This window comes from Mus caroli, chromosome 5 (assembly GCF_900094665.2).
Source record: "Mus caroli chromosome 5, CAROLI_EIJ_v1.1, whole genome shotgun sequence".
NCBI lineage: Eukaryota > Metazoa > Chordata > Mammalia > Rodentia > Muridae > Mus > Mus caroli.
The window spans coordinates 79613972-79634429 of NC_034574.1; the positions used below are offsets into that span (position 1 = coordinate 79613972).

The 20458-nt window shown below is 37.3% G+C and overlaps 1 protein-coding gene across 1 annotated transcript in view; it reads right to left on the minus strand.

Moving 5' to 3' along the window:
- Positions 1-776: 776 nt before the first annotated feature.
- The window catches only part of LOC110295242 (transmembrane protease serine 11F), an 83177-nt gene continuing 63495 nt past the window's right edge, over positions 777-20458 (minus strand). Inside the window, exons 6-11 of the mRNA XM_021163730.1 lie at positions 18915-19078; positions 15745-15783; positions 14134-14335; positions 9592-9851; positions 7853-7995; positions 777-3736 (exon numbers count right to left, since the gene is read on the minus strand). Coding sequence (XP_021019389.1) covers positions 3578-3736; positions 7853-7995; positions 9592-9851; positions 14134-14335; positions 15745-15783; positions 18915-19078 — 967 coding nt within the window. The 3' untranslated portion in view covers positions 777-3577. The remainder of the gene's footprint in view (positions 3737-7852; positions 7996-9591; positions 9852-14133; positions 14336-15744; positions 15784-18914; positions 19079-20458) is intronic.

Sequence of the window (20458 nt, forward strand, 5' to 3'; positions counted from 1 at the left end):
GATGTAAAGAAGGTCAGGAAATTGGACAGAGGTGTGTAACAATGGGGGATGGGGAACTGGGGTTAGCAACCAGAAAGTCCCAGATGCCAGGAAAGCAAGAGCCTCCCAGGACCCCATGGGGATAACATTAGCTGAAATATCCCACAAAGGGGAGGGAGAACCTGTCGAGACCAGAGGTTAGGCATGGCCCCCTGGTTGAAGGATGGGGTCATCCACCCATCTCCAAAATTTTAACCAAGGATTGCTCCTGTCTAAAGGAAATACAGGGACAAAGATTGGAGCAAAGACTGAAGGAAAGGCCATCCAGAGACTGCCCCACCTGGGGATCCATCCCACATGCAGACACCAAACCCAGACACTACTGCTGATGCCAAGAAGTGCTTGCTGACAGGAGCCTGATATAATTGTCTCCTGAGAGGCCCTGCCAGATCCTGACCAATACAGACATGGACACTCACTGTCAAACATCGGAGGGAGCATGGGGATCCCAATGGAGGAGTTAGGGGAGGGACTGAAGGAGCTGAAAGGGCCTTATCTGGCATCAGTGGGAGGAGTGGCCCTTGGTTCTGTGAAGGCTTGATGTAGAAGAATACTAGGGTTGTGATGTGGGTGTAGGTGGGTGGGTGGGTGGGTGGGGGAGCACACTCATAGAAGCAGGGTAAGGGAGGATGGAATGGGGGATTGCAGAGGGGAAACCAGGAAAGGAGATAACATTTGAAATGTAAATAAATAAAATATCCAATTAAAATAAAATAAAATAAAAAAATTTTAAAGTTTATTTAGTTGAAAGGATAGATATATTTTATTGCTCTTATTGTTGGTGAATTATAAAGATGTCAGAATCATGGCTTATTACTACCAAAAGTTTTGGCTTAGTCTTTCTCCTCCAAAAAAAATAAATAAATAACCTTTAGTCAGAACCCTAGGTTTCAAGAGATTCTGTTTTGTAGGGATTATTACATTTTCTATACATCTAATTGATTTTTTTCTGTTCTTTTAAGCCTATATCTGGCTTTCGATTAAAAGAGTACTAAAATTACTATAGTGTCAATACAGAGGAGGCAAGACCATTTTCTTGTGTGTTGTTAACCATTTTTATGTTTGCCAAATGTACAAAGCAATAAAACCACAACATTGCAAAGAGCAAAATGTGTCAATCTTCATAATCTAAATGCATTTTCTGTATCATCTATATTGGTATCTATTAACAATAATGTACTCTGTATTTTTCAAGATCTTTAAATGTTCTCCAACTTTTCAACTTTATTATTTACAAGAATCCCTCACAGGAATGCTATGAGGTAGACAGCTTAGTAACCCATATATCAGGTGGAAAACATGGAGTACAAGATTACTTGACTTTTGTGACATTCGATCAATAAGTCAAATACCAAACATGAACTAAGACATACAAACACTGTTATAAAAAATACACTTTTCTTTTAGGATTCATATGACTTTTTATATTTATTTTTCTTATTCCTGTTAAATTATCATCTAATTCAATCTAACTAAGCATGGAAGGTTTAAATCACTATACAGAGTTTCACGAGTACTTAAAAAAAAGTTATCACAGTTTGATGAACTATAAATAAAATTATACACAAGCATGTATCTATTGTTAGAGACTTACAAAGGAAAGAATAAAGGTCTTTTTGGTAGACAGATTTGCCTTCCCATATCTACCAAAAACAGTCATTTATTTAAATTAAAAGAAAAAGATCCAACATCAGTCATGCCCAGCTTTAATTTTTTAAGTGACCAGACATGACCTCTTTGTGCTCGTAGTTCATTGAGATGCAACTTAGAGCACCTCAGAGACTTTGAAAAGGTTGTATTAATCTCGGTTACAAATGTTACATATAAAACCAATTACATGTAAACTCAAAAGGAAACAAAACTTTTAGCCATTCAACAATGGCTATGCCACAGTTTTTGCCTGCTAAGTCAAAGTAACTTGCAAACCTCACAGCTGAGGGCAGGAGGTCAATACTGACACTCGGCTATAGTTTAGTTCCAAGCATGGCAGCCATCACCCTGTAGACACAGGTCATCTATAGTAGACATAGATCAAAATTAAATCCAGAAAACATGAAAGTGATTTTGAAAAACTGATACTCGATCTGCTTTTCAACAGTGTAATTTAAGGTACTTTGAAATTATTTGCATCTTTGGAATAAGTAGGACATTTAAAAGTACAATGTGCTTTTAAAGTCCAAGGAACATTAATATTGATAGTAGCTTATTCATCCTAAGAACTTACTGTGTGCAGATGCTATTGCAAATACTTTACATGTATTAATACATGTAACCCTCAAAAAAAAATCCCACAATGAGGTAGTATTTTAATTCACACCATCCAGATGAAAGAGCTAACTAACAGAGAGATATTGGGTCATTAGCATAAAAGCATATACTTTGCATAGGGCAGAGACAAAATTCGTGAGCCACTGGCCTTGCTCAGACAATATGGGCTCACTAACACTATGCCAACCACCAGGCTTTGAACTATAGTTAAGCCCTTTTGCTGGGACACTCACTATTTAGTACTTAGTACTTAGTACTTAGTACTAAGCACTGTACTAAGTGTTTTCCGTAAGGCACTTCCCGCCTGACATTTTGATAGACATATAACTTGGCAATGAGCTGGTAACTTATGATGGTAGCAACAGCTACCATTTGCTTATGTCAAAACATTTATAAATAAATATTTGGAAAACATGTTCCATCAAAAGTTTTGAGTGCCATGTCACTAACTATATTTCAGATTATTCTGCGTTCATCAGCTTCCTTTAATTCTTCTTATATTAGTGGAAATATACTTGTACTAATTTTATTTTTCTCTTTGATGGGCTAAATATGATTTATATGTGGATAGCAAGACACTGCTAAGGAGTAAGCCAGAAATGATTCTTATCAACTCAATATGCTTCCTAAAGCTACTGCTTGAGGACATTACATAGTATAATGGCAAGTTCATATGCATTTAAATAATGGCAGTTCCTGTGGTTGAGAATAAAGCTCTGCTTGGTCAGCTGCAAATGCAGGTTAGAGTTCAAGTTTTACTGCAGGTTACACACTCCTTCATTGTAGCAGTTGAATGTCCAGGTATGAATTCTAAAATGCTTGTGTCTTGAATCCTTAAGGAAGATACTAGCTGACATTTGTAAGATGAGTCCTGGAGTTCTACGCATTATATGAGGTAAGATCGTAGCAGCTTGGCAGCTCTTTATATCCTGAGGGAAGCTATTTGTGTTTGTCACATTAAGGATTCACCTTTACGAGTGAGGTACTGGTGCTGCCTGTCATTTGCTAAGTTTTCTTCCTTCTTGGTAAAAGTTTATGCACACAAAGTCACCTCATGATATTAAATTGGTCTCCATCTGAAGAGTCCTTCACATCTGGCAGAAGCACTCATTTACCCCCAGTGACTCTAAGTAATAATGCGCATAATGTACAATCTGCAGCCATCCTGCTCCATGGGCTGTGACTGTAGCTCACAACTCTCTAAGTAATACTGTACAATCTGCAGGTATTCTGCTTCATGGGCTATGACCATCACTCGCAACAGTATACTTTAGAGGCCAGTCTTGGAGGCTATCCAGTCTCGATACTTAGTCACTCTTGTGTAGACTCCAGGCTTATTTGGAAGAGCACAAGATTGTCCCCAACTTACTATGCCCACAATGTACCAGATGTCCCGATTGTCATAAACCAAAGGTCCACCAGAATCACCCTGCAATAGAAAAAACTCCAGTCAATATCATAATAATCATCTCTTTCCCACAGACCTTGTCCTCCAAAAGAAGAAAAAGAAGAAACACAAAAAAAGAAATGATTGTTAAATGGACAGTCTGTTAATAGACTGTATGTCTTTCTATTGGGTTGAACCTCAAAGTACATTTTCTTTTTCAGTAGAAAGACCAATCATCATTCATATGGAATGATTTTATTATTTCTGGCTTATCATCCTATTTTTATTTGTTTGGTTAGACATGTTCTACATATATTTTGTGATTTGGGAACAGTATTTTCACATAAAATGTTACATATGAGACTATCATGTATCATAGTAAAGAGAAAATTTCAAATATTGCTTCTGAAGACCACTGATCTGACTACACTCCATTGCCCAGATCTTGGTCTCTTTTTCTTATACTCATCTACTTCTAATTTATATGTTTTGGCTGAATTATAAATGTTCCTCTAGAGATGGAGAGATGGCTCAGTGGGTAAGAGCACTGACTGCTCTTCCGAAGGACTTGAGTTCAAATCCCAGCAACCTATACAGCTACAGTGTACTCATATACATAAAATAAATAAATCTTTTAAAAAAAATGTTCCTTTATCTCTTTCATGTAAAGAGGGAGATTACATAGACAGATGCTGTTATAGAAGGTAAAAATATGTTCTCAGATGTTAAAATGCCCAAGTTTTAGGCCCAGTTCTGTCAATCATGGGCAAGGTTTTGTAAAATATTTTAACTTTTTTTTGCATCTTTTACTTTTTTCTTCCATTTACTCAGGCTGAAAAATGATATATGATGGGGAAAGGGAGAAGGAGACAAGGGAGAGGCGGAGGAAGAAGGAGAGGAAGTTAAGGGAGAGTGAAACAGAGAGGCCAAGGGAGAGACAAGGGAGAGGGAGACAGACAGACAGACAGACAGACAGACAGACAGACAGACAGACAGAGAGATGTGCAGGTGCCTGTAGAGTTCAGAAGAAGACACTGGATTCCCTTGAGCTGAAGTTAATGGGTGCGGGCAGCCTAAGATGGGTGCTGGGATGCAAACTCTGGTGTTCTAGAAGAGCCTAGGAACCTTTAATCAGTAAGCCATTTCTAACCTCTCCCATATAGTCTTACCAAGTATGGATTTAGTTCTGATTACATGCCCAACACATTCTGACAGTTATTGGGGATAGAATGAAGATCCAAAAATGAAAGCTTCATTATGCTAACAGAGCTTGAAGTATAGATTAAATAGGCTAATATTTAAGTAAGCCCCCCAAAGAGACAAACAATAACTATGGTAACCGGCAGAGAAACATACAATATGAATATTTGATTTTTCAGGGTAGATTTTTCCCTATACATCTCTGGGAAATATAATTATATTGATATGAGAAAGTAGAGATGTTGATTGTGTGTCAGAAAGTAGTAATGTACGGTACCTTGGATAGGGGGGAACATTTTTGCTAAGGCTCTGAGGTATGTAGGAATCCATCTGATGCAAGAATGAAAAAGATAGTATTGGAGGTATAAGGAAAATAACAGGGAGAGTTCAGTGATATGTGTGGTGGCTGGTGAATAGGGCCAGGAGTTACTATGAAACACTGTGCTCTTTGTTTAGAAAGCTTGGCTTTGTAATTTTTTTTTAGTTATTATTATTTTTTTAAATATTTTTATTATGTATTTTCCTCAATTACATTTCCAATGCTATCCCAAAAGTCCCCCATACCCTCCCCCCCAACACTCCCCTACCCACCCATTCCCACTTTTTGGCCCTGGCGTTCCCCTGTACTGGGGCATATAAAGTTTGCGTGTCCAATGGTAAGAACAAAATGTGGTCACTGAAATATGTTAAGGATGTATTTGATAAACTAGAGCAGCATCCTATAAATATTGCTGAATTTATCTGACAAATGCACTAAAAGAGTACTAAAGTGAAAACGAGGTGACCAGTGAGGAGTGTTAAGAGGAAAGAGAGAGTGGGGGTGCAATGGAGAACTGGTGAGAGAGAAGTTATCACAAAGGTAAAAAATAAATCCATCAGATTCAATGGAAATGGATGGAAATAATTCAGAACCAGAAGAAGACCACGCCTTAAGAAAGGGAGAAATAAGCATTATTAAATGCTGTTCCTAAGTTGTTGGGGTTTTTTTGTTTTTGTTTTTGTTTTTTAGGAACTGTGTCAAAGATGACTGTTAGAATTTAGCATTGATGTCACTCATGAGTCAATAGGAAGAACTCTTTGGAGAAAATAACAGAGAAGACCCAATACTGCTTGTTGAAAGCACTAGAAGAACATGAGGAATAGAGACAACAGACATAGATGTTCTTTCCAAAAATCAGATAAAGCCACAAAGTAGGATTCTAGCAAGCAGAATCTGGGTCAAAATATTTTCCCCCAAGACATCTAACAACAATAATAAAACAGAACCAGTTGTGAGGTAAATGTTAACTATAAGAGACACAGAGCTAGGGTGAACCTCCCTCTAATGATCAGTGAAAACAGGAACTTGAATGGAGAGGGAGGGTTGAGTCATAGAGAATAGGTGATTTACAGAGGCCTCCCTGGAACCAGAGTGACTTGGAATTATAGATCAATCAATTAGAAAAAAATCTGTACAAATTCACAAAAATAGGATAAAAGGAAATTAATAAAATACTTTTGTTTTAAGACAAACAAAAATTGAAACAGAATTCCAAAACCTTATAAGGTACATGGAAAATAGAAGCTTAGGGAAGCTTACATATTGCATAGCTAGATCAGAATAAAGAACCAAAAATCTTAATTAAATATAACATTATTCCATGAAAAGGGATAAAACTGAACAAACCAAGGTCAAATTTGGCAAGCAGAAGGAAATAAAGTACAGAACATAAATATATAAAATATATAATAGATAAACAACAAAAAGGAGCACTCTATTCATGATAGATAGAAAACAGAGGCAGACTAAATGTCCTACTCAATAATGAATAATAAAAATGTGCTACAATGGGATTCTATTAGGCAATAAAGTAACAGAAAATCATGAATGCTTCTGATAAATAGATGGAAAATGTACTGAGTGAAATAACCTGTCTTGTCTTATTTGTGGATTTTAACTATGAATCTTTAGATCTGAGGATATAACCTGGAGTGACCACAGAAGTCATGAAAATACAAATGGAACATGGAGGGTAGGGGATCTAGCTCTGAAGAATCTGTTATGAAGGAAAAAATGTGGAAATGAGGAGGGATACCTAATTGTAGGGTGGGAAAGAATAATACAGAGGGAGAGACAGGACAGAGAGATAAATAACTTTGAAGACGTTTGAAAGGTCACAGGAAATATATTATTTTATAATATATTATTTTGTAAGCTCTCTTAAACACCACACACACACATGCATACACACATGCATATGCATGCATGCACACACACATATATGCACATGCATGTACTGGGATATACCACACACACACACACACACACTCACACACACACACACACACACACACACACACACACACACACACACACACACAGTGGACTTTACTACATAGGGTGAAAATGTTCCCTCAAGCACCATACACTAATCAAACTCTCAATGCCTGGCAAAAGAAACCTGCCTTCTAGTTCTGGGAGCCCTTTGGGCTCCAAGAAAATTGAGTCATTCAGAGGAGCAGTTCTTCCAGAAAAGAATGAAGTCAAGCATGGTTGTGCACTCTTATATTCCCAGCACTTGGGTGGTGTAGAAAAGAAGATCAAGAGTTCAAGTCATCCTCAGCTACATAGCAAGTTAGAGACTGACCTGGACAACTACTATAGGAGACACTGTCTCAATCTCCCACTCCCTTCCACAAAGGAAAAAAAAATAGAAGAAGGAAAAAGTAATGAAGCATAAAGTAACTGTGTGGACCAAAAAAGGGGACCTTTGACTTTCATTTTCTAGTATGGAAAATGAGGAAATGATAGTGTTGCATGTATCTACTGCAGTAAATGAAATGCTACACACTAACAGTGCTTTACTTTGGGTTAATGCACACCAAACACTCAATACAATTGCCCCATGAGCACATGCCAAGCTCAGGATTATCTAATGAAACTTCCTTTAGAAGGTTTGATTTTGACTTCCAACTTACCTTACATGCATCTATTTTTCCTTCCATGAATCCAGCGCACAGCATCCCTGGAGTTATCAGACCATCGTATACATCCTTTCTGTTGCACACATCAGAGCCTATGGTTTCCACCCTGGCCTGCCGGAGTTTATTTTGTGTAGGCCCTATTATATACACATGGATTATAATAGTAATATATTATTCATAATATATTATATACACATGAAACTACATAAAGATATTATTTGTATACAAGACTTTTTACAGGAACACATTCTGCAGTTTTCACTACATGCTCAGAAAGACCAATCACACTAGTATAATCCAAACTGCGAATAAATACAACTGTTTTTTCCAGATAATATAAAGCAGAAAGCAGGACGCAACACAGAGAAGTATTCTCCCTGCTGTCATTTGTACTGCATCATTTAAAGAGTTTAGTAACATGGAAAATCAAATGGACGAGAGATTTGTATCAGCCATCTTATGGCAGAAGAGAGATGGGGATTGGAAGTGGAGGGTCCTGCATGCTTGAGTTACAGACAGGAAACAGTTTAGGGTTTGGGTCAAGCAATGGTGGAATAAATATGAGTGAGTAGTGAAAATGAAAATTATAAAAACACATCCTGCCAAGCCTGAGTTTATGTATAGGATATGTGAGAAAATTTCACATATCAGAGTTGTACTTTCAAAGTTAGGCTGCATGTTTCAGCATGTGGCATGCCTTCTGTTTTCTTCAGTGGACTGTTTCCAGGGGGATGGGGATCCAGACAGGACTGTTCTCTGTGTAGCCCTAGCTATTTTGAAACTTGATCTGTAGACCAGGCTGCCTCAAGCTCAGAGATCTGTCTGCTGCTACCTCCCAAGTGCTGAGATTAAAGGTCCGCACCCATCCCCATGCTTTTAGTAGATTCTTCATTGAACGCTAAATGTTAGCAGTATGTTAACTATCCAATTAATCTCTCTGTGGGTAGCAGATTAGTACTTAAAATTCTTAAGTTTCTATTTTCAATTCATATAGTTCTTAGACTTGATATCTTTAAATATTTCTAAAGAGAAGATAGAAGGAAAATAAAGAAAAGACATCATCAAGAGTGGTATTTAAAATATAAGGGTGCCTAAAAGTATTTACTTCAAGGAAGTATACAGTTTGTTTTTAGCTAGTTCTTTATTATATTCTCTAACTTATTCTCTTCTTTTCTTCTTTCCTAGTCTCTGTTGTTTCTCACCACTGTTTCAATTGTGAACTTCGAAACAAGCCTTTCCATCTTTTACTTCTCAAGCAACAGCTCCCCATTCCAAGGGCTAAAACCCTATGAACTTTGCAGCCATCAGCAGCAGCAGCACCACCACCACCTCCACCACCTCCACCACCACCACCACCACCACCACCATCATCATCATCAACTGTGTGTGCCTGTGTGTAGCTTATGTGTGTCTGTTTGTATGTGTGCACATATGAATATGGGTACAAGTGCATGTTTATGGTACATGCATGTGGAGAATAGGAGTTGATGGTCAGTATTTTCTTCAATAACTCTCAGCTAATTTTGAGATGGTGTTTGAGATTTAGGGTATCTCACTGAATATGGACTTCATCTATTACAGTTATGAACCATTATACTCAGCTTTCACATGGTAGCTAGGACCCATTACTCATATCTTTTTGTTTAATACTTTGCAAACTGAGTCCCAGGCCCTGCACCATGATTTTTATGAAAATACTTTTGTATTTTGAAAAGCATGTTGAAACTACTCACCATCATCTACAATAGACCCAAATCCTGTGACAAAAACACTTGTTTTCGGTGGCAATTTCATAGATGAATCTGGGAGGCAGACTCTCTGAACCACATTTGAAAACTCGACACGGGTGGTTAGCTGAGCTAGAGCAATGTCGTTTTCATTGGTATCTCTGTGGTACTCTTCATGGATGATAATCTTCCCAACACTTCGTTTGACTAAAGGTGGTGTTATAGTTGTACCAAAGGTGACAATCCATTTAGTTGGGTCTCTGTTTCTGCAGAAAATTAAAGGATAAGTTTTGTGATGTTCACATTACCTTCTAAAGAAGAAGAAAGGAGGAGGAGGAGGAGGAAGAGGATGCGGAGGAAGAAGAGGAAGAAGAAGGAGGAGAGGGGAAGGGAGGAGGGGAGGGGGAGGGGAAGAAGGAGGAGGAGAAGGGGAAGGGGGGAGGGAGAGGGGGAGGAGGAGGGGAAGAAGAAGAAGAAGAAGGAAGAAGAAGAAGAAGAAGAAGAAGAAGAAGAAGAAGAAGAAGAAGAAGAAGAAGAAGAAGAAGAAGAAGAAGAAGAAGAAGAAGAAGAAGAAGAAGAAGAAGAAGAAGAAGAAGAAGAAGAAGAAGAAGAAGAAGAAGAAGAAGAAGAAGAAGAAGAAGAAGAAGAAAGTAAAAATTATACACCTGCCCAATTTTTAGTATTATGCATTTGAACAATTCCCATGTTGAGAGAACTGACTGTAGGTAGGTAGCTCCATGAAAAAGAAGTTTAATTAATTAAGTAAGTAGTAGCACTAGCATTTCCAAAATTTAAATTTGGGCCTTGTTAGGAGTTCTTCGGGTTCTTGTTCTTCCATTTGAATGAATTGTGCAAAAAGAAAAAATAGTATTTTGCTTTCTTTTAGGAAATCAACATATTTCCTTTGCAAAGGTAAGTTCCCTTTGCATCAAACACCCATTCTGATCTGATGACTTACTTGTTGGCTCTTGTTTGCTGTGATCTCTGAGGCTAAGTGGAATGTGCCTACTGTGCAGTTCCTCACATGCAGAGTTGTCTCCCCACCCATGGCCACACCCCTTCCTGACATTCAAGGGCTAAGCTGCCCTTACTGGAAGCCCTTCTCTACAGTCTGCTCAGTTCCCCTATTACCAACTCTTCCTTCATATAGATAATTTTCCTTCCCAGGGTTATGTCACAAATTTCATACAGCCCAATTGTCTCTTGTCTGCTATAGTTCTCCAAAGACCTTTCAATCCCTTTAGAATTATTCACACCATGAATGATTAGACGCATACAGAAGCCAGAAATTGTTTGAGTGACGAGAAATTACATAGCAGGAAATCACAGAGGAGAGGTTAAAAGATGAATTTCCTCATTTATAAGTGATCACCACATTGGTGAATGATCAACACTTTTAAAAGATCTTTTTATTTGCCTGTGTGTGACTATGTGTACATGAATACAGGTATCAGCATAGGCAAGATGCATCTGAGTAGCTGAAGCTGAGGTTACAGGCAGTTGTTCAACGTTTAGTATGTTGCCGGGAATGGAACCCAGGTCCTCCTCAAGAGTAGAACCATACAGCCATCTCTCCAACCCACGAGCTTTACATTCTGTATTACTTGCTTGAAGTCAGGACTTTCTCTTCCTTCCTTCCTTCCTTCCTCTTTCCTTCCTTCCTTCCTTTTTATTCCTTCCTTCTTTTCTTCCTTTCTCTCTTTCTTCCTTTCCTGTCTGTCTGCCTTTTTCAAAAGTAATTTTCTGAGCAGGGCATGGTGGCGCACATCTTTAATCCCAGCACTTGGGAGGCAGAGGCAGGTGGATTTCTGAGTTCCAGACCAGCCTGGTCTACAAAGTGAGTTTCAGGACAGCCAGGGCTATACAGAGAAACCCGTCTCGAACTCCCCCCCCCAAAAAAGTATTTTTCTACCTTTTGAGGTTATAATATATTTACATCATCCCCCCTCCCTGAATCATCAACTTTTAAGAATAGTAAAAAGCCATCAGTTTTCATGTATTATTCAAAGTACACAGGACTTTCCAGGGATAACCAGGCACATCCTGGTCTTCCTACAGGAGGAGGAAAAAAGTTCTTTGTTACCTGTTAATTGATTAATTAAATAATAATTTTATTTATTTATGGAAATTTTGTTCAGTATAGACACACTAGGACTGTATCCTTCATTTGATACCTAGGCATCCACTACTAGAATTCTAGGAGAGGTAATGATTAACATGACTCCAGGAGTTAAGAATTTCACTATTTGAGAAGAAAAATAGAGTGTCCATCCCTTTGTGTACCATCAGAGACACACAATAGGCCCAAACTCCCCGGCTCTGTGAATAAGAACACTAAGAGATCCTCCAGTCTCGCTACGTCTTGTCTCCCTACATCTTATTAAAAACTTTGTTGTTTCTTAAAGACTGGAGGAAAGACATGGACATGAAGTGCTAGGATTGGACTTGAACACCATTTTTTTAAACATACTACTGCTATAGAAGAAGTCATTTAAATATTAAGGCTATTTGAATAACTTCTATATTATCGTCAAAATATTCCTTTATTCCTTGAAATACTATTCTCTAAATAGTATTTCAAGTATACAATTATATGAAATTATATCATGCTCAAAATATATTCTCTTCTTAAATTATCATCACCTTACACAGCTCTTTGGATTATTTTTATCATTATCAAACATGCTATATTTGCCATATTTTAAAAAGTATTCCTTTGAAATCATAGCTTTCATCATCTACCAATTTTTTTTGCCATATTTCATTTATATATTCCGTAAAAGTATTTTCAAAAGCCCTGCACTTCTACATTCTATTACCCTTTGAATATATTTCCATCCTTTTCATAGTATAAAAAATTATGTTGCTAAGACCAATATCATTATCAGCTTCAATGTTCAGGTCCTATGTAGATCTCTGTCCTTCCCCAGAAATTACACTCGACTCACTAAAGTAAGTATTTATACTCATTACTAATATTAAGCTGGCATTCTGGTTGTAATTTTTACTTTATACAAAGCTCAATTGTAAATTAAAGTGGATTAAAGCTCTCACAAAAATAGAAATACTAACATTGGAAAACTATAATCATATGAAAATGTCAGAAAATCTTAACAAGCAAATGGGTCTTGTGTTTGTCATGAAGACATGGTATTAGTAGCTTTGGGTTTATAGATATGCAATAATGAGTCTCTCCTTCAGTCTCATTACACCTTGACTATGTAGAAAACAGTTAAATGTCTTGGAATCATTCTCTTGCTGCCCTTAGAAGAATGAGCTTTTTTTTTTTTTTTTTTTTTTTTTTTTTTTTTTTTTTTTGCCTCCAAGAAGCACCTTGAAGAGTAAAGCTACTTTAGGGAAATACGTGGGCAGTGTCACTGTGTAAGCAAGTAGCCTTGATTCAGAGACCCTCCTGCCTTGTGAGATTCTCCCTATGCTGATGGTGATCTGCAAGGGAGAAAAGGTTACGTGCTTCAATCACCAGGTTCTCTAGAGAGACTGTGTATGTCAAAGTTTTGAGAGCAACAACCGTAAGATCAAGCTGAGAGTTCAATTGTGCTAAACATGATCAGAATTCCTGCTATGAGGACAGAGTGACAAGGTATGTCTCTGCTACTCTCTATACACCTTCTGAGTCATGCACACCCGTGGGTTTTCCTGGATAATGTAATGAGAAGGGAGCGCATCAAAACAGATTTCTAAGCCTTCTTTTTTTGTAATCAAATAACACAGGGTCTTGACTGTAAGAAGCCACAGAGATTATTTGTAGGGGAACAGAACCAAGGTGGCTAACTTTTCTCCTTCTGTCTGCCCAACCTTGGAGAGGGACACAAATTGCTTACTTCCAAGCTAATGGGTACCAGAGAGGGATGTGGTGTTAGGAGATTCCACATCTAAGCCAAGAGTACTTTACTTTTCAGCCTAACTCTGAATATAGGTCTTAATTTGTCCTTCATGTAACCAGAAGAAACTATTTATTATCTTTGATTTGTTTTGAATTTATAGTTGTGATGGTTTGTATATCCTTGGATCAGGGAGTGGCACCATCTGAAGGTGTGGCCTTGTTGGAATAGGTGTGAGTTGGTTGGAATGGGTGTGTCAGTGTGGGTGTGGGTATAAGATCCTCACCCTAGTTGCCTGGAAGTCAGTCTTCCACTAGCAGCCTTTGGATGAAGACATAGAACTCTCAGCTCCTCCTGCGCCATGCCTGCCTGGATACTGCCATGCTCCCACCTTGATGATAATGGACTGAACCTCTGAACCTGTAAGCCAGCCCCAATTAAATGTTTTTTATAAGACTTGCCTTGGTCATGGTGTCTGTTCACAGCAGTAAAACCCTAACTAAGACAATAGTAGTCTTCATAATGAATAAACTGTAATGTTATAGGAAAGATAACACTAGAATCACAAGGATACAATCAAGAGCACAGTCTCTTCTAGTATGTAGAAGGCACAGTAGGGGCACATCAGAGGACAAGCTGGTGAGACTGAGATCAATGGCAAGAGAGGATTAGAAAATAAATGCTCCCCAGAACCCTGTGAACTTACTTCCAGAAGCAATGAGCTGCTGTGAGCAGCCATGTGTTGCTGATGAGTGTGGCTCCACACTGATGGCCAGCCCCAATGAGCTGGAGGCTAGCCTGCCATGGCCACTCTCCTTCCATAGCTGTTTCCCTCCCTTGGACAATGCGTTCAGTAGAAGAGGATGCTGGTAATGGGATGTTTGAAGATGACATTCTTATCCCACATCCTGGCAAAGAAACACACAGTCGTCTGTTTTCATGACAATAAGAAAAAGAATCATGATTTGTGTTTAAAGAAAATTCTTTGCCTCAGTAACTTTTTAACCTGTCCTTAGCACAGGGTCTCTGGATACACACACACACACACACACACACACACACACATATGTACTGGATTGATTTCCCTGAGATTCAAAAGCAATATTTATCTTTTTGCTTAGGCATTTAGTTGAGAACTCAATTTCCGGATCTCTGCCTAAATCATATACAGCCTGGCATCTTGGCATATTTTAGTAATCCCAGCATTTGAGCTGCCTATACAGGAATTTTGTCAGTCTAAAGCCAGTCAGGGCTGTAAAATAAGTCTCTTACAAAGAAACAGTGTAGCTAGATAATATGAGCAAAAAATAATAAATGACCTTAGAAGACAAGCAAAATGAAAACAGTTTTAGTTGTATGAATAATAGATTTGGAAGCTGAAAAGTGAAGTCAGCTACACAGACCAAGTATTCTGCCAAGGGAAGGTGGCCCTGGGCTTTTAATGTCAAATGGGGATGTGGTAGCTTAGCATCCTTTGAGGAAGATAGATGGGATTGGGGCAAGCTCACAGGTCAGAAACTAACAAAAACTCTGATAATCTTAAAATTTGCAAGTCTAACTCAAAAAACAAACTGACCAATCTGGTGTGCCTCATAACTACTAAGATATAGTTAGACTAGGGAAAATATTCTGTATAGTAGCTTGTGTCCCAAATATGAAATATCTTTGTGGTAATCTTTCCATGGCAGCATGTGAAGTTCAGAAAAGGATTTTTGTTTTACTGTTGACCATTTTGTTAACTCTGAATATAGGTCTTAATTTGTCCTTCATGTAACAAGAAGAAACTATTTATTATCATTGATTTATTTTTAATTTAAATAATATTTTTCATTTTATAAAATTTAAGAGTACTTTAGAAAAATTATTATTCCCTGATATCAAATTTTCTATTGACAAAACTTCAAACCAACCTTTGAAAAGACTTGCATATGTTCTCACAACATTGATAATAGGCACATATTTGCCTACAGAAACTCAAAATATATTCAGGTGCAAAGCAGGAAGTAAACCTCAAAAGCTTAAAAGGATAAAACCCTAAAAGTAACAATAAAAACTTCAAATTGGACCTCTCTTGAAATATTAAAGATACTTTTAAGAATATTAATATAGTAGCTAGAATACTATGCAGCATATATAAGCTATAAAGAATAAAATCATATTGATAGAAATCTAATATGTTAAGTATTAAAATAAAAAAGTAAAAATTAAATATTTGATTTATAAGAAGAAAGAGAAAATGTTGGTGATCTGTAGTAGCTATTTATAAATATCATCCATTCTGTTTATTATGAAATACACAAATGATTTTGGAACTTACGGCTATTGAGAAGATTTCTCATCTTTTTGCTGTCAATGGCTGTAATAAAGGAATAGAAGTTAATTGACATGAAAACACAGTTCCTTTTCTGAGCTATTTTGCTCACATGTTCATAAACAACATTGCTAATTATTTAAAGTATTCATAATTCAGGATGAAGTTTTATAGTCAAGTAAAATATAACAACCCTCTGACTTGATCATTGGCTCAAATAATGGAATTTCATTTGAAAATGAACTCAGAGAATTTCATTTTATGGTTTTCTATTATAAACAAGTAAAAAGATTATGAATGAAAGAGCAAGTGGAAATGTCCTAGTGGTTTTCTTTAGGGGGGCTATAGCCAACATCTAAGAAGTAACCTCCAACTTCAATAACAATTGTTGTCATTCAGTGTACTTTGTCCTTATTCCCAATGGTCATTGGTGGGAAAGACTCTCAGTGCTCACTTTTAAGGTCCTAGTCTAACAAGAATTAGGAAATCTGCCCATGCACCTTGCTGACTTCTCCCTGAGACCCTCTCTCACATTGAAGTGCCCACATTGAAATCTATGCAAAGAGGCTGTCCATTCTCAACTCTTTTTTTTTTATATATTTTTTTATTACGTATTTTCCTCAATTACATTTCCAATGCTATCCCAAAAGTCCCCCATACCCTCCCCCCCCACTTCTCTACCCACCCATTCCCAGTTTTTGGCCCTGGGGTTCCCTTGTACTGGGGCATATAAAGTTTGCAAGTCCAATGGGCCTCTCTTTCCAGTGATGGCCGACTAGGCCATCTTTTGATACATATGCAGCTNGGGCATATAAAGTTTGCAAGTCCAATGGGCCTCTCTTTCCAGTGATGGCCGACTAGGCCATCTTTTGATACATATGCAGCTAGAGTCAAGAGCTCCGGGATACTGGTTAGTTCATAATGTTGTTGCACCTACAGGGTTGCAGATCTCCCATAGCTATGCACTGTGGAATAAGAAAGGTAGCTGGAAACAAGGTAGGGATAAGAGTGTCAAGGAGACCTAGTCTGATCAATCTTCATCCCTTTAAGTAGCATTTTTTTTCCTTCCCCAGGCAGGACTCTCTCAAAGGAAGGTCTTATGTTTAGAAAGGTTAAAGTATTCCTTTATGATCGGTTCTTACACAGAAAGGTAGACGGGGATCAGATTCCCAGTACTTGCTTCAGGAAAGAGGAATTCTACTTGCTATGACTTGCCTTGGAGCAGAAGAGAGAAAAGCAGGTGAGAGAGAGATGCAGAAAGAACTGGTTTTTGAGAGCCATCGTGGTTTATTTCAGCTCAAAGTACTCGCCATGCCAAACTTCATACTTTGAAGTATTCTGTTCTGTTGTAAAAGTCCAAATAGAAATGTGAGTCCCAATCCCTACTAGAGATTTCCCAGAGACATTTTTTAAATGAATGATGTATATAACAGAAGAAAATATATGCAAATGGATATATGTTATCAAGCATTAGTTTAGATACTTATGCATATCAAAATAAGTATATACTCATTTTGATGAAAATTGCCTATATGATAAAAATGTCATTGCATATAACCAAGGACAAAAATTACTTTTCAAAACTGTAAGAAATTCTATTATAGCTTTAATAATGCAGTAAATTTCCATGGTTGATATTTTACTTTAAGTATGTGATCATAGCTGTAGTATTAATAATTAAGATTTGCTCTGAGACTTCTCTCTGCATAATGACAAGAATGTCCTATTTTCTTTGGTACCATAATGTAATCAAAATAATATATAGTAGGTAACATGATCATTATCTCTATGTAATATGTTAAAAATCCAACTTAAAAGAAGTACATGAAAGATCTTCAAACCCCTTCCCTCTTTAACATGATATCAAGAGTAACTAAACTTCAATATTCATGAAATAAAGCCATATAGCTGGAATGCCTGCTGTCCTGAGATATAGACAACAGACTGAGGAACAGAAATAAAGGGGAAAGAGAAAGGTCCTATCCATGCATCTTAAAATATTATCTGAAAGAGTATTTTATTGGAAGCAGTATTTTACTTGCTAATTAATTTGTCAGAGAACACTAGAATCCCTCTTGGCTTGAATTCTAATTAGCTCTAGGTGCTTTTCCTTTTAATGTCATAAACTATTTTAATTTCATTTTCTTCTACTCTGGGGAAAAACAAGTCATATTTTTCTCTCAGAAGTAACAGGGAAATATTTTGAAGTAATAACTAAGAGGATCTCTTTACAGGTCATGTCTCTTATTTCAGACTCATTCTTCATACACATGATTGTTTATTTGGTGCAAAAAGTAACTGTTTGGGCTATAGACATGGTTCAGTGGTCAAGATCACTTATTGTTCTTGCAGAGGACCTGGGGTCAGTTCTCAGCATCCACACCCACCTGTAATTTTATCCCCAAGAAATCAAATATCCTCTTTAATCCTCCATTGGCATCTGCACACATGTGTGCATAGCCTTGTATAGTCACACACACTCACAAAAATGGGGAAAATCTTATATAAACAAACAACATTATCATCATCACCATCAATAACAACAACAACCTCTCTAAAATTAACTTACAAAATAAAATTAACTTATTATTCTGAGGTTCATAATATTTCTGTTTAATTCTGGCTCCTATTTTTGCTGATTCATGTCTCAGGGCCTTGTTTAATGTCAACCTCACCACCTGTAAAATGTTAAAAATAATGCCTACCATTTGGTGTATTTTAAAATATATAGTATGATATGGTAAAAAAATATTGAAACTTCATCATAAAGTATGGAAATATTGTAATTCTAAATTTTACCTGATAGTGAATTTTTATTTTAGTTTACTTTCAAGCTGGTCAATTTCTACGTGCATGTGTTTGTGTGTGTGTGTGTACATGTGCATGTACCATGTACATACAAGAGCCCAAGGATATCAAAAGAGGTGTTGGCTACATTGGAACTTGAGTTACAGATAATTGTGTGCTGGCATATGGAAGCTGGAAACTGTACTTGAGTCCTTCACAGTAGCAGTAAGTATTCTTAACTACTCAGCCATCTCTCCAAGCTCACTTAGAGACTTACAAGTGGTAAATTTCTAAATTGGAAGTTACATAAACCAGACTTTTATGACAAGCACAGGGGACTGCAGTCAAAGAGAATTAGAAAAATAACAAACAGCACCCAAAAGACTTACGTGTGAGGCTGAATGATGGTATATTAATAGTCAAAGGCAACTGTTTGATCTTCAGACTTTGATAAAAAGTCCTTTCAATTCTTTTCTTGATTCGCTCTGGACTGTCAGTAGATGGGTATCGAAACATGAGCACTATAAGAATGTTCACTCCTTGTTCATCTGGACTGGAGCAAAAGAGAAAATTAATTCCATCTCTGTGGTCTCCAGGAGTTTTTTGAGAAACATTGTGGATGATTTTGTGCACACAAGACTTAGCATTGTATTCAGATGAAGGCAACAAGATGGGATGCATGATGAAGAGTGTAGCAAGCACTGGAGGAGTGAACACAACAGACTAGCAATGAGAAGACTGTCCTCTACCTTTCTTTGGCTTTGAGAGTTTGTGAGGTGCTCATTAAATCAGACTTCATGCTTACTTAAAGAATATACTTTTTAAGGACTTTTGAACAAAGCTGTTAGTGGATGTCATTACTCCCCAGTGAAGTGTGGCAGAGACCATGTGGTTCACTGCATCCCTTGTCCTTTGCCTCCTGAGCACATAACTATACTGTGTTTCTAGTTTTGAGGTTTACCAAAACTCTCATGAATTCTGGCCAGAGGCATGTGGGCAGAAATGATGTCCCTTACTGTGAAGGTCTTGTGCCTCTCTTGTCTCAGGGAGAAATAGAAGATCCTGTAGCAATGCCACACTATAATGCCCACCAGCACCCACTCTTTTGCTGCTCCTTCTGACCCTTTGAGCTGAACTATGGAAATGCAATAAATATTGTATTAAAACACTGAAACTTTGGTAGTTGGTATTCATGTAATAAACAATCTTTAGAGGAAGTAGTTTATAAAGATATATGATGTGATCAATGATTCCAATATATAAATTTATATCATGTGTTAAGACTGAAAAGACTCTAGTAGATTTTGGAAAGTGAATTTAGTTAGAAAGTCTAAGAAAGAAGAACGAAGACAAAAAGAAAAAATGCAGAAAAAGGATAATTATCATTAAGCAGTTAAGTAGCCATATATATCCTATCTATCATATGCCTATTTTCTGTCACCTATCTATCTATCTATCTATCTATCTATCTATCTATCTATCTATCTATCTATCTATCTATCTATGCATCTATCTCAGTATGGAATCTAGACCTCTTAAACATTATATCAAAACATACAGGAGCAATTGAGATGGCTTAGCAAGTAAAGGTGCTTTCTGCCAAGCCTAATGACCTGAGCTTGACCCCTGGAATCCACATGCTGGAAGTAGAGAACTGGCTCAGCATGATGACATGCTCATGATGACTGATGTACATGTCCAAACATGCACAGAATAAATAATTATGCAAAAAGATAAGGCTTAGGCTCTGATGGCAACTCCATGTTTAAATTCTGTATATCACACTCCACCAAAGTATTAAAACAAAAGAGCATTTTAAATAACAACGAAGATGTGCTGACATTAAAGAAAACCACTGCACAGGAAATGGCTATAAACTTGCTATCCCAAAAGTCCCCCATACCCACCCCCCCAATCCCCTACCAACCCACTC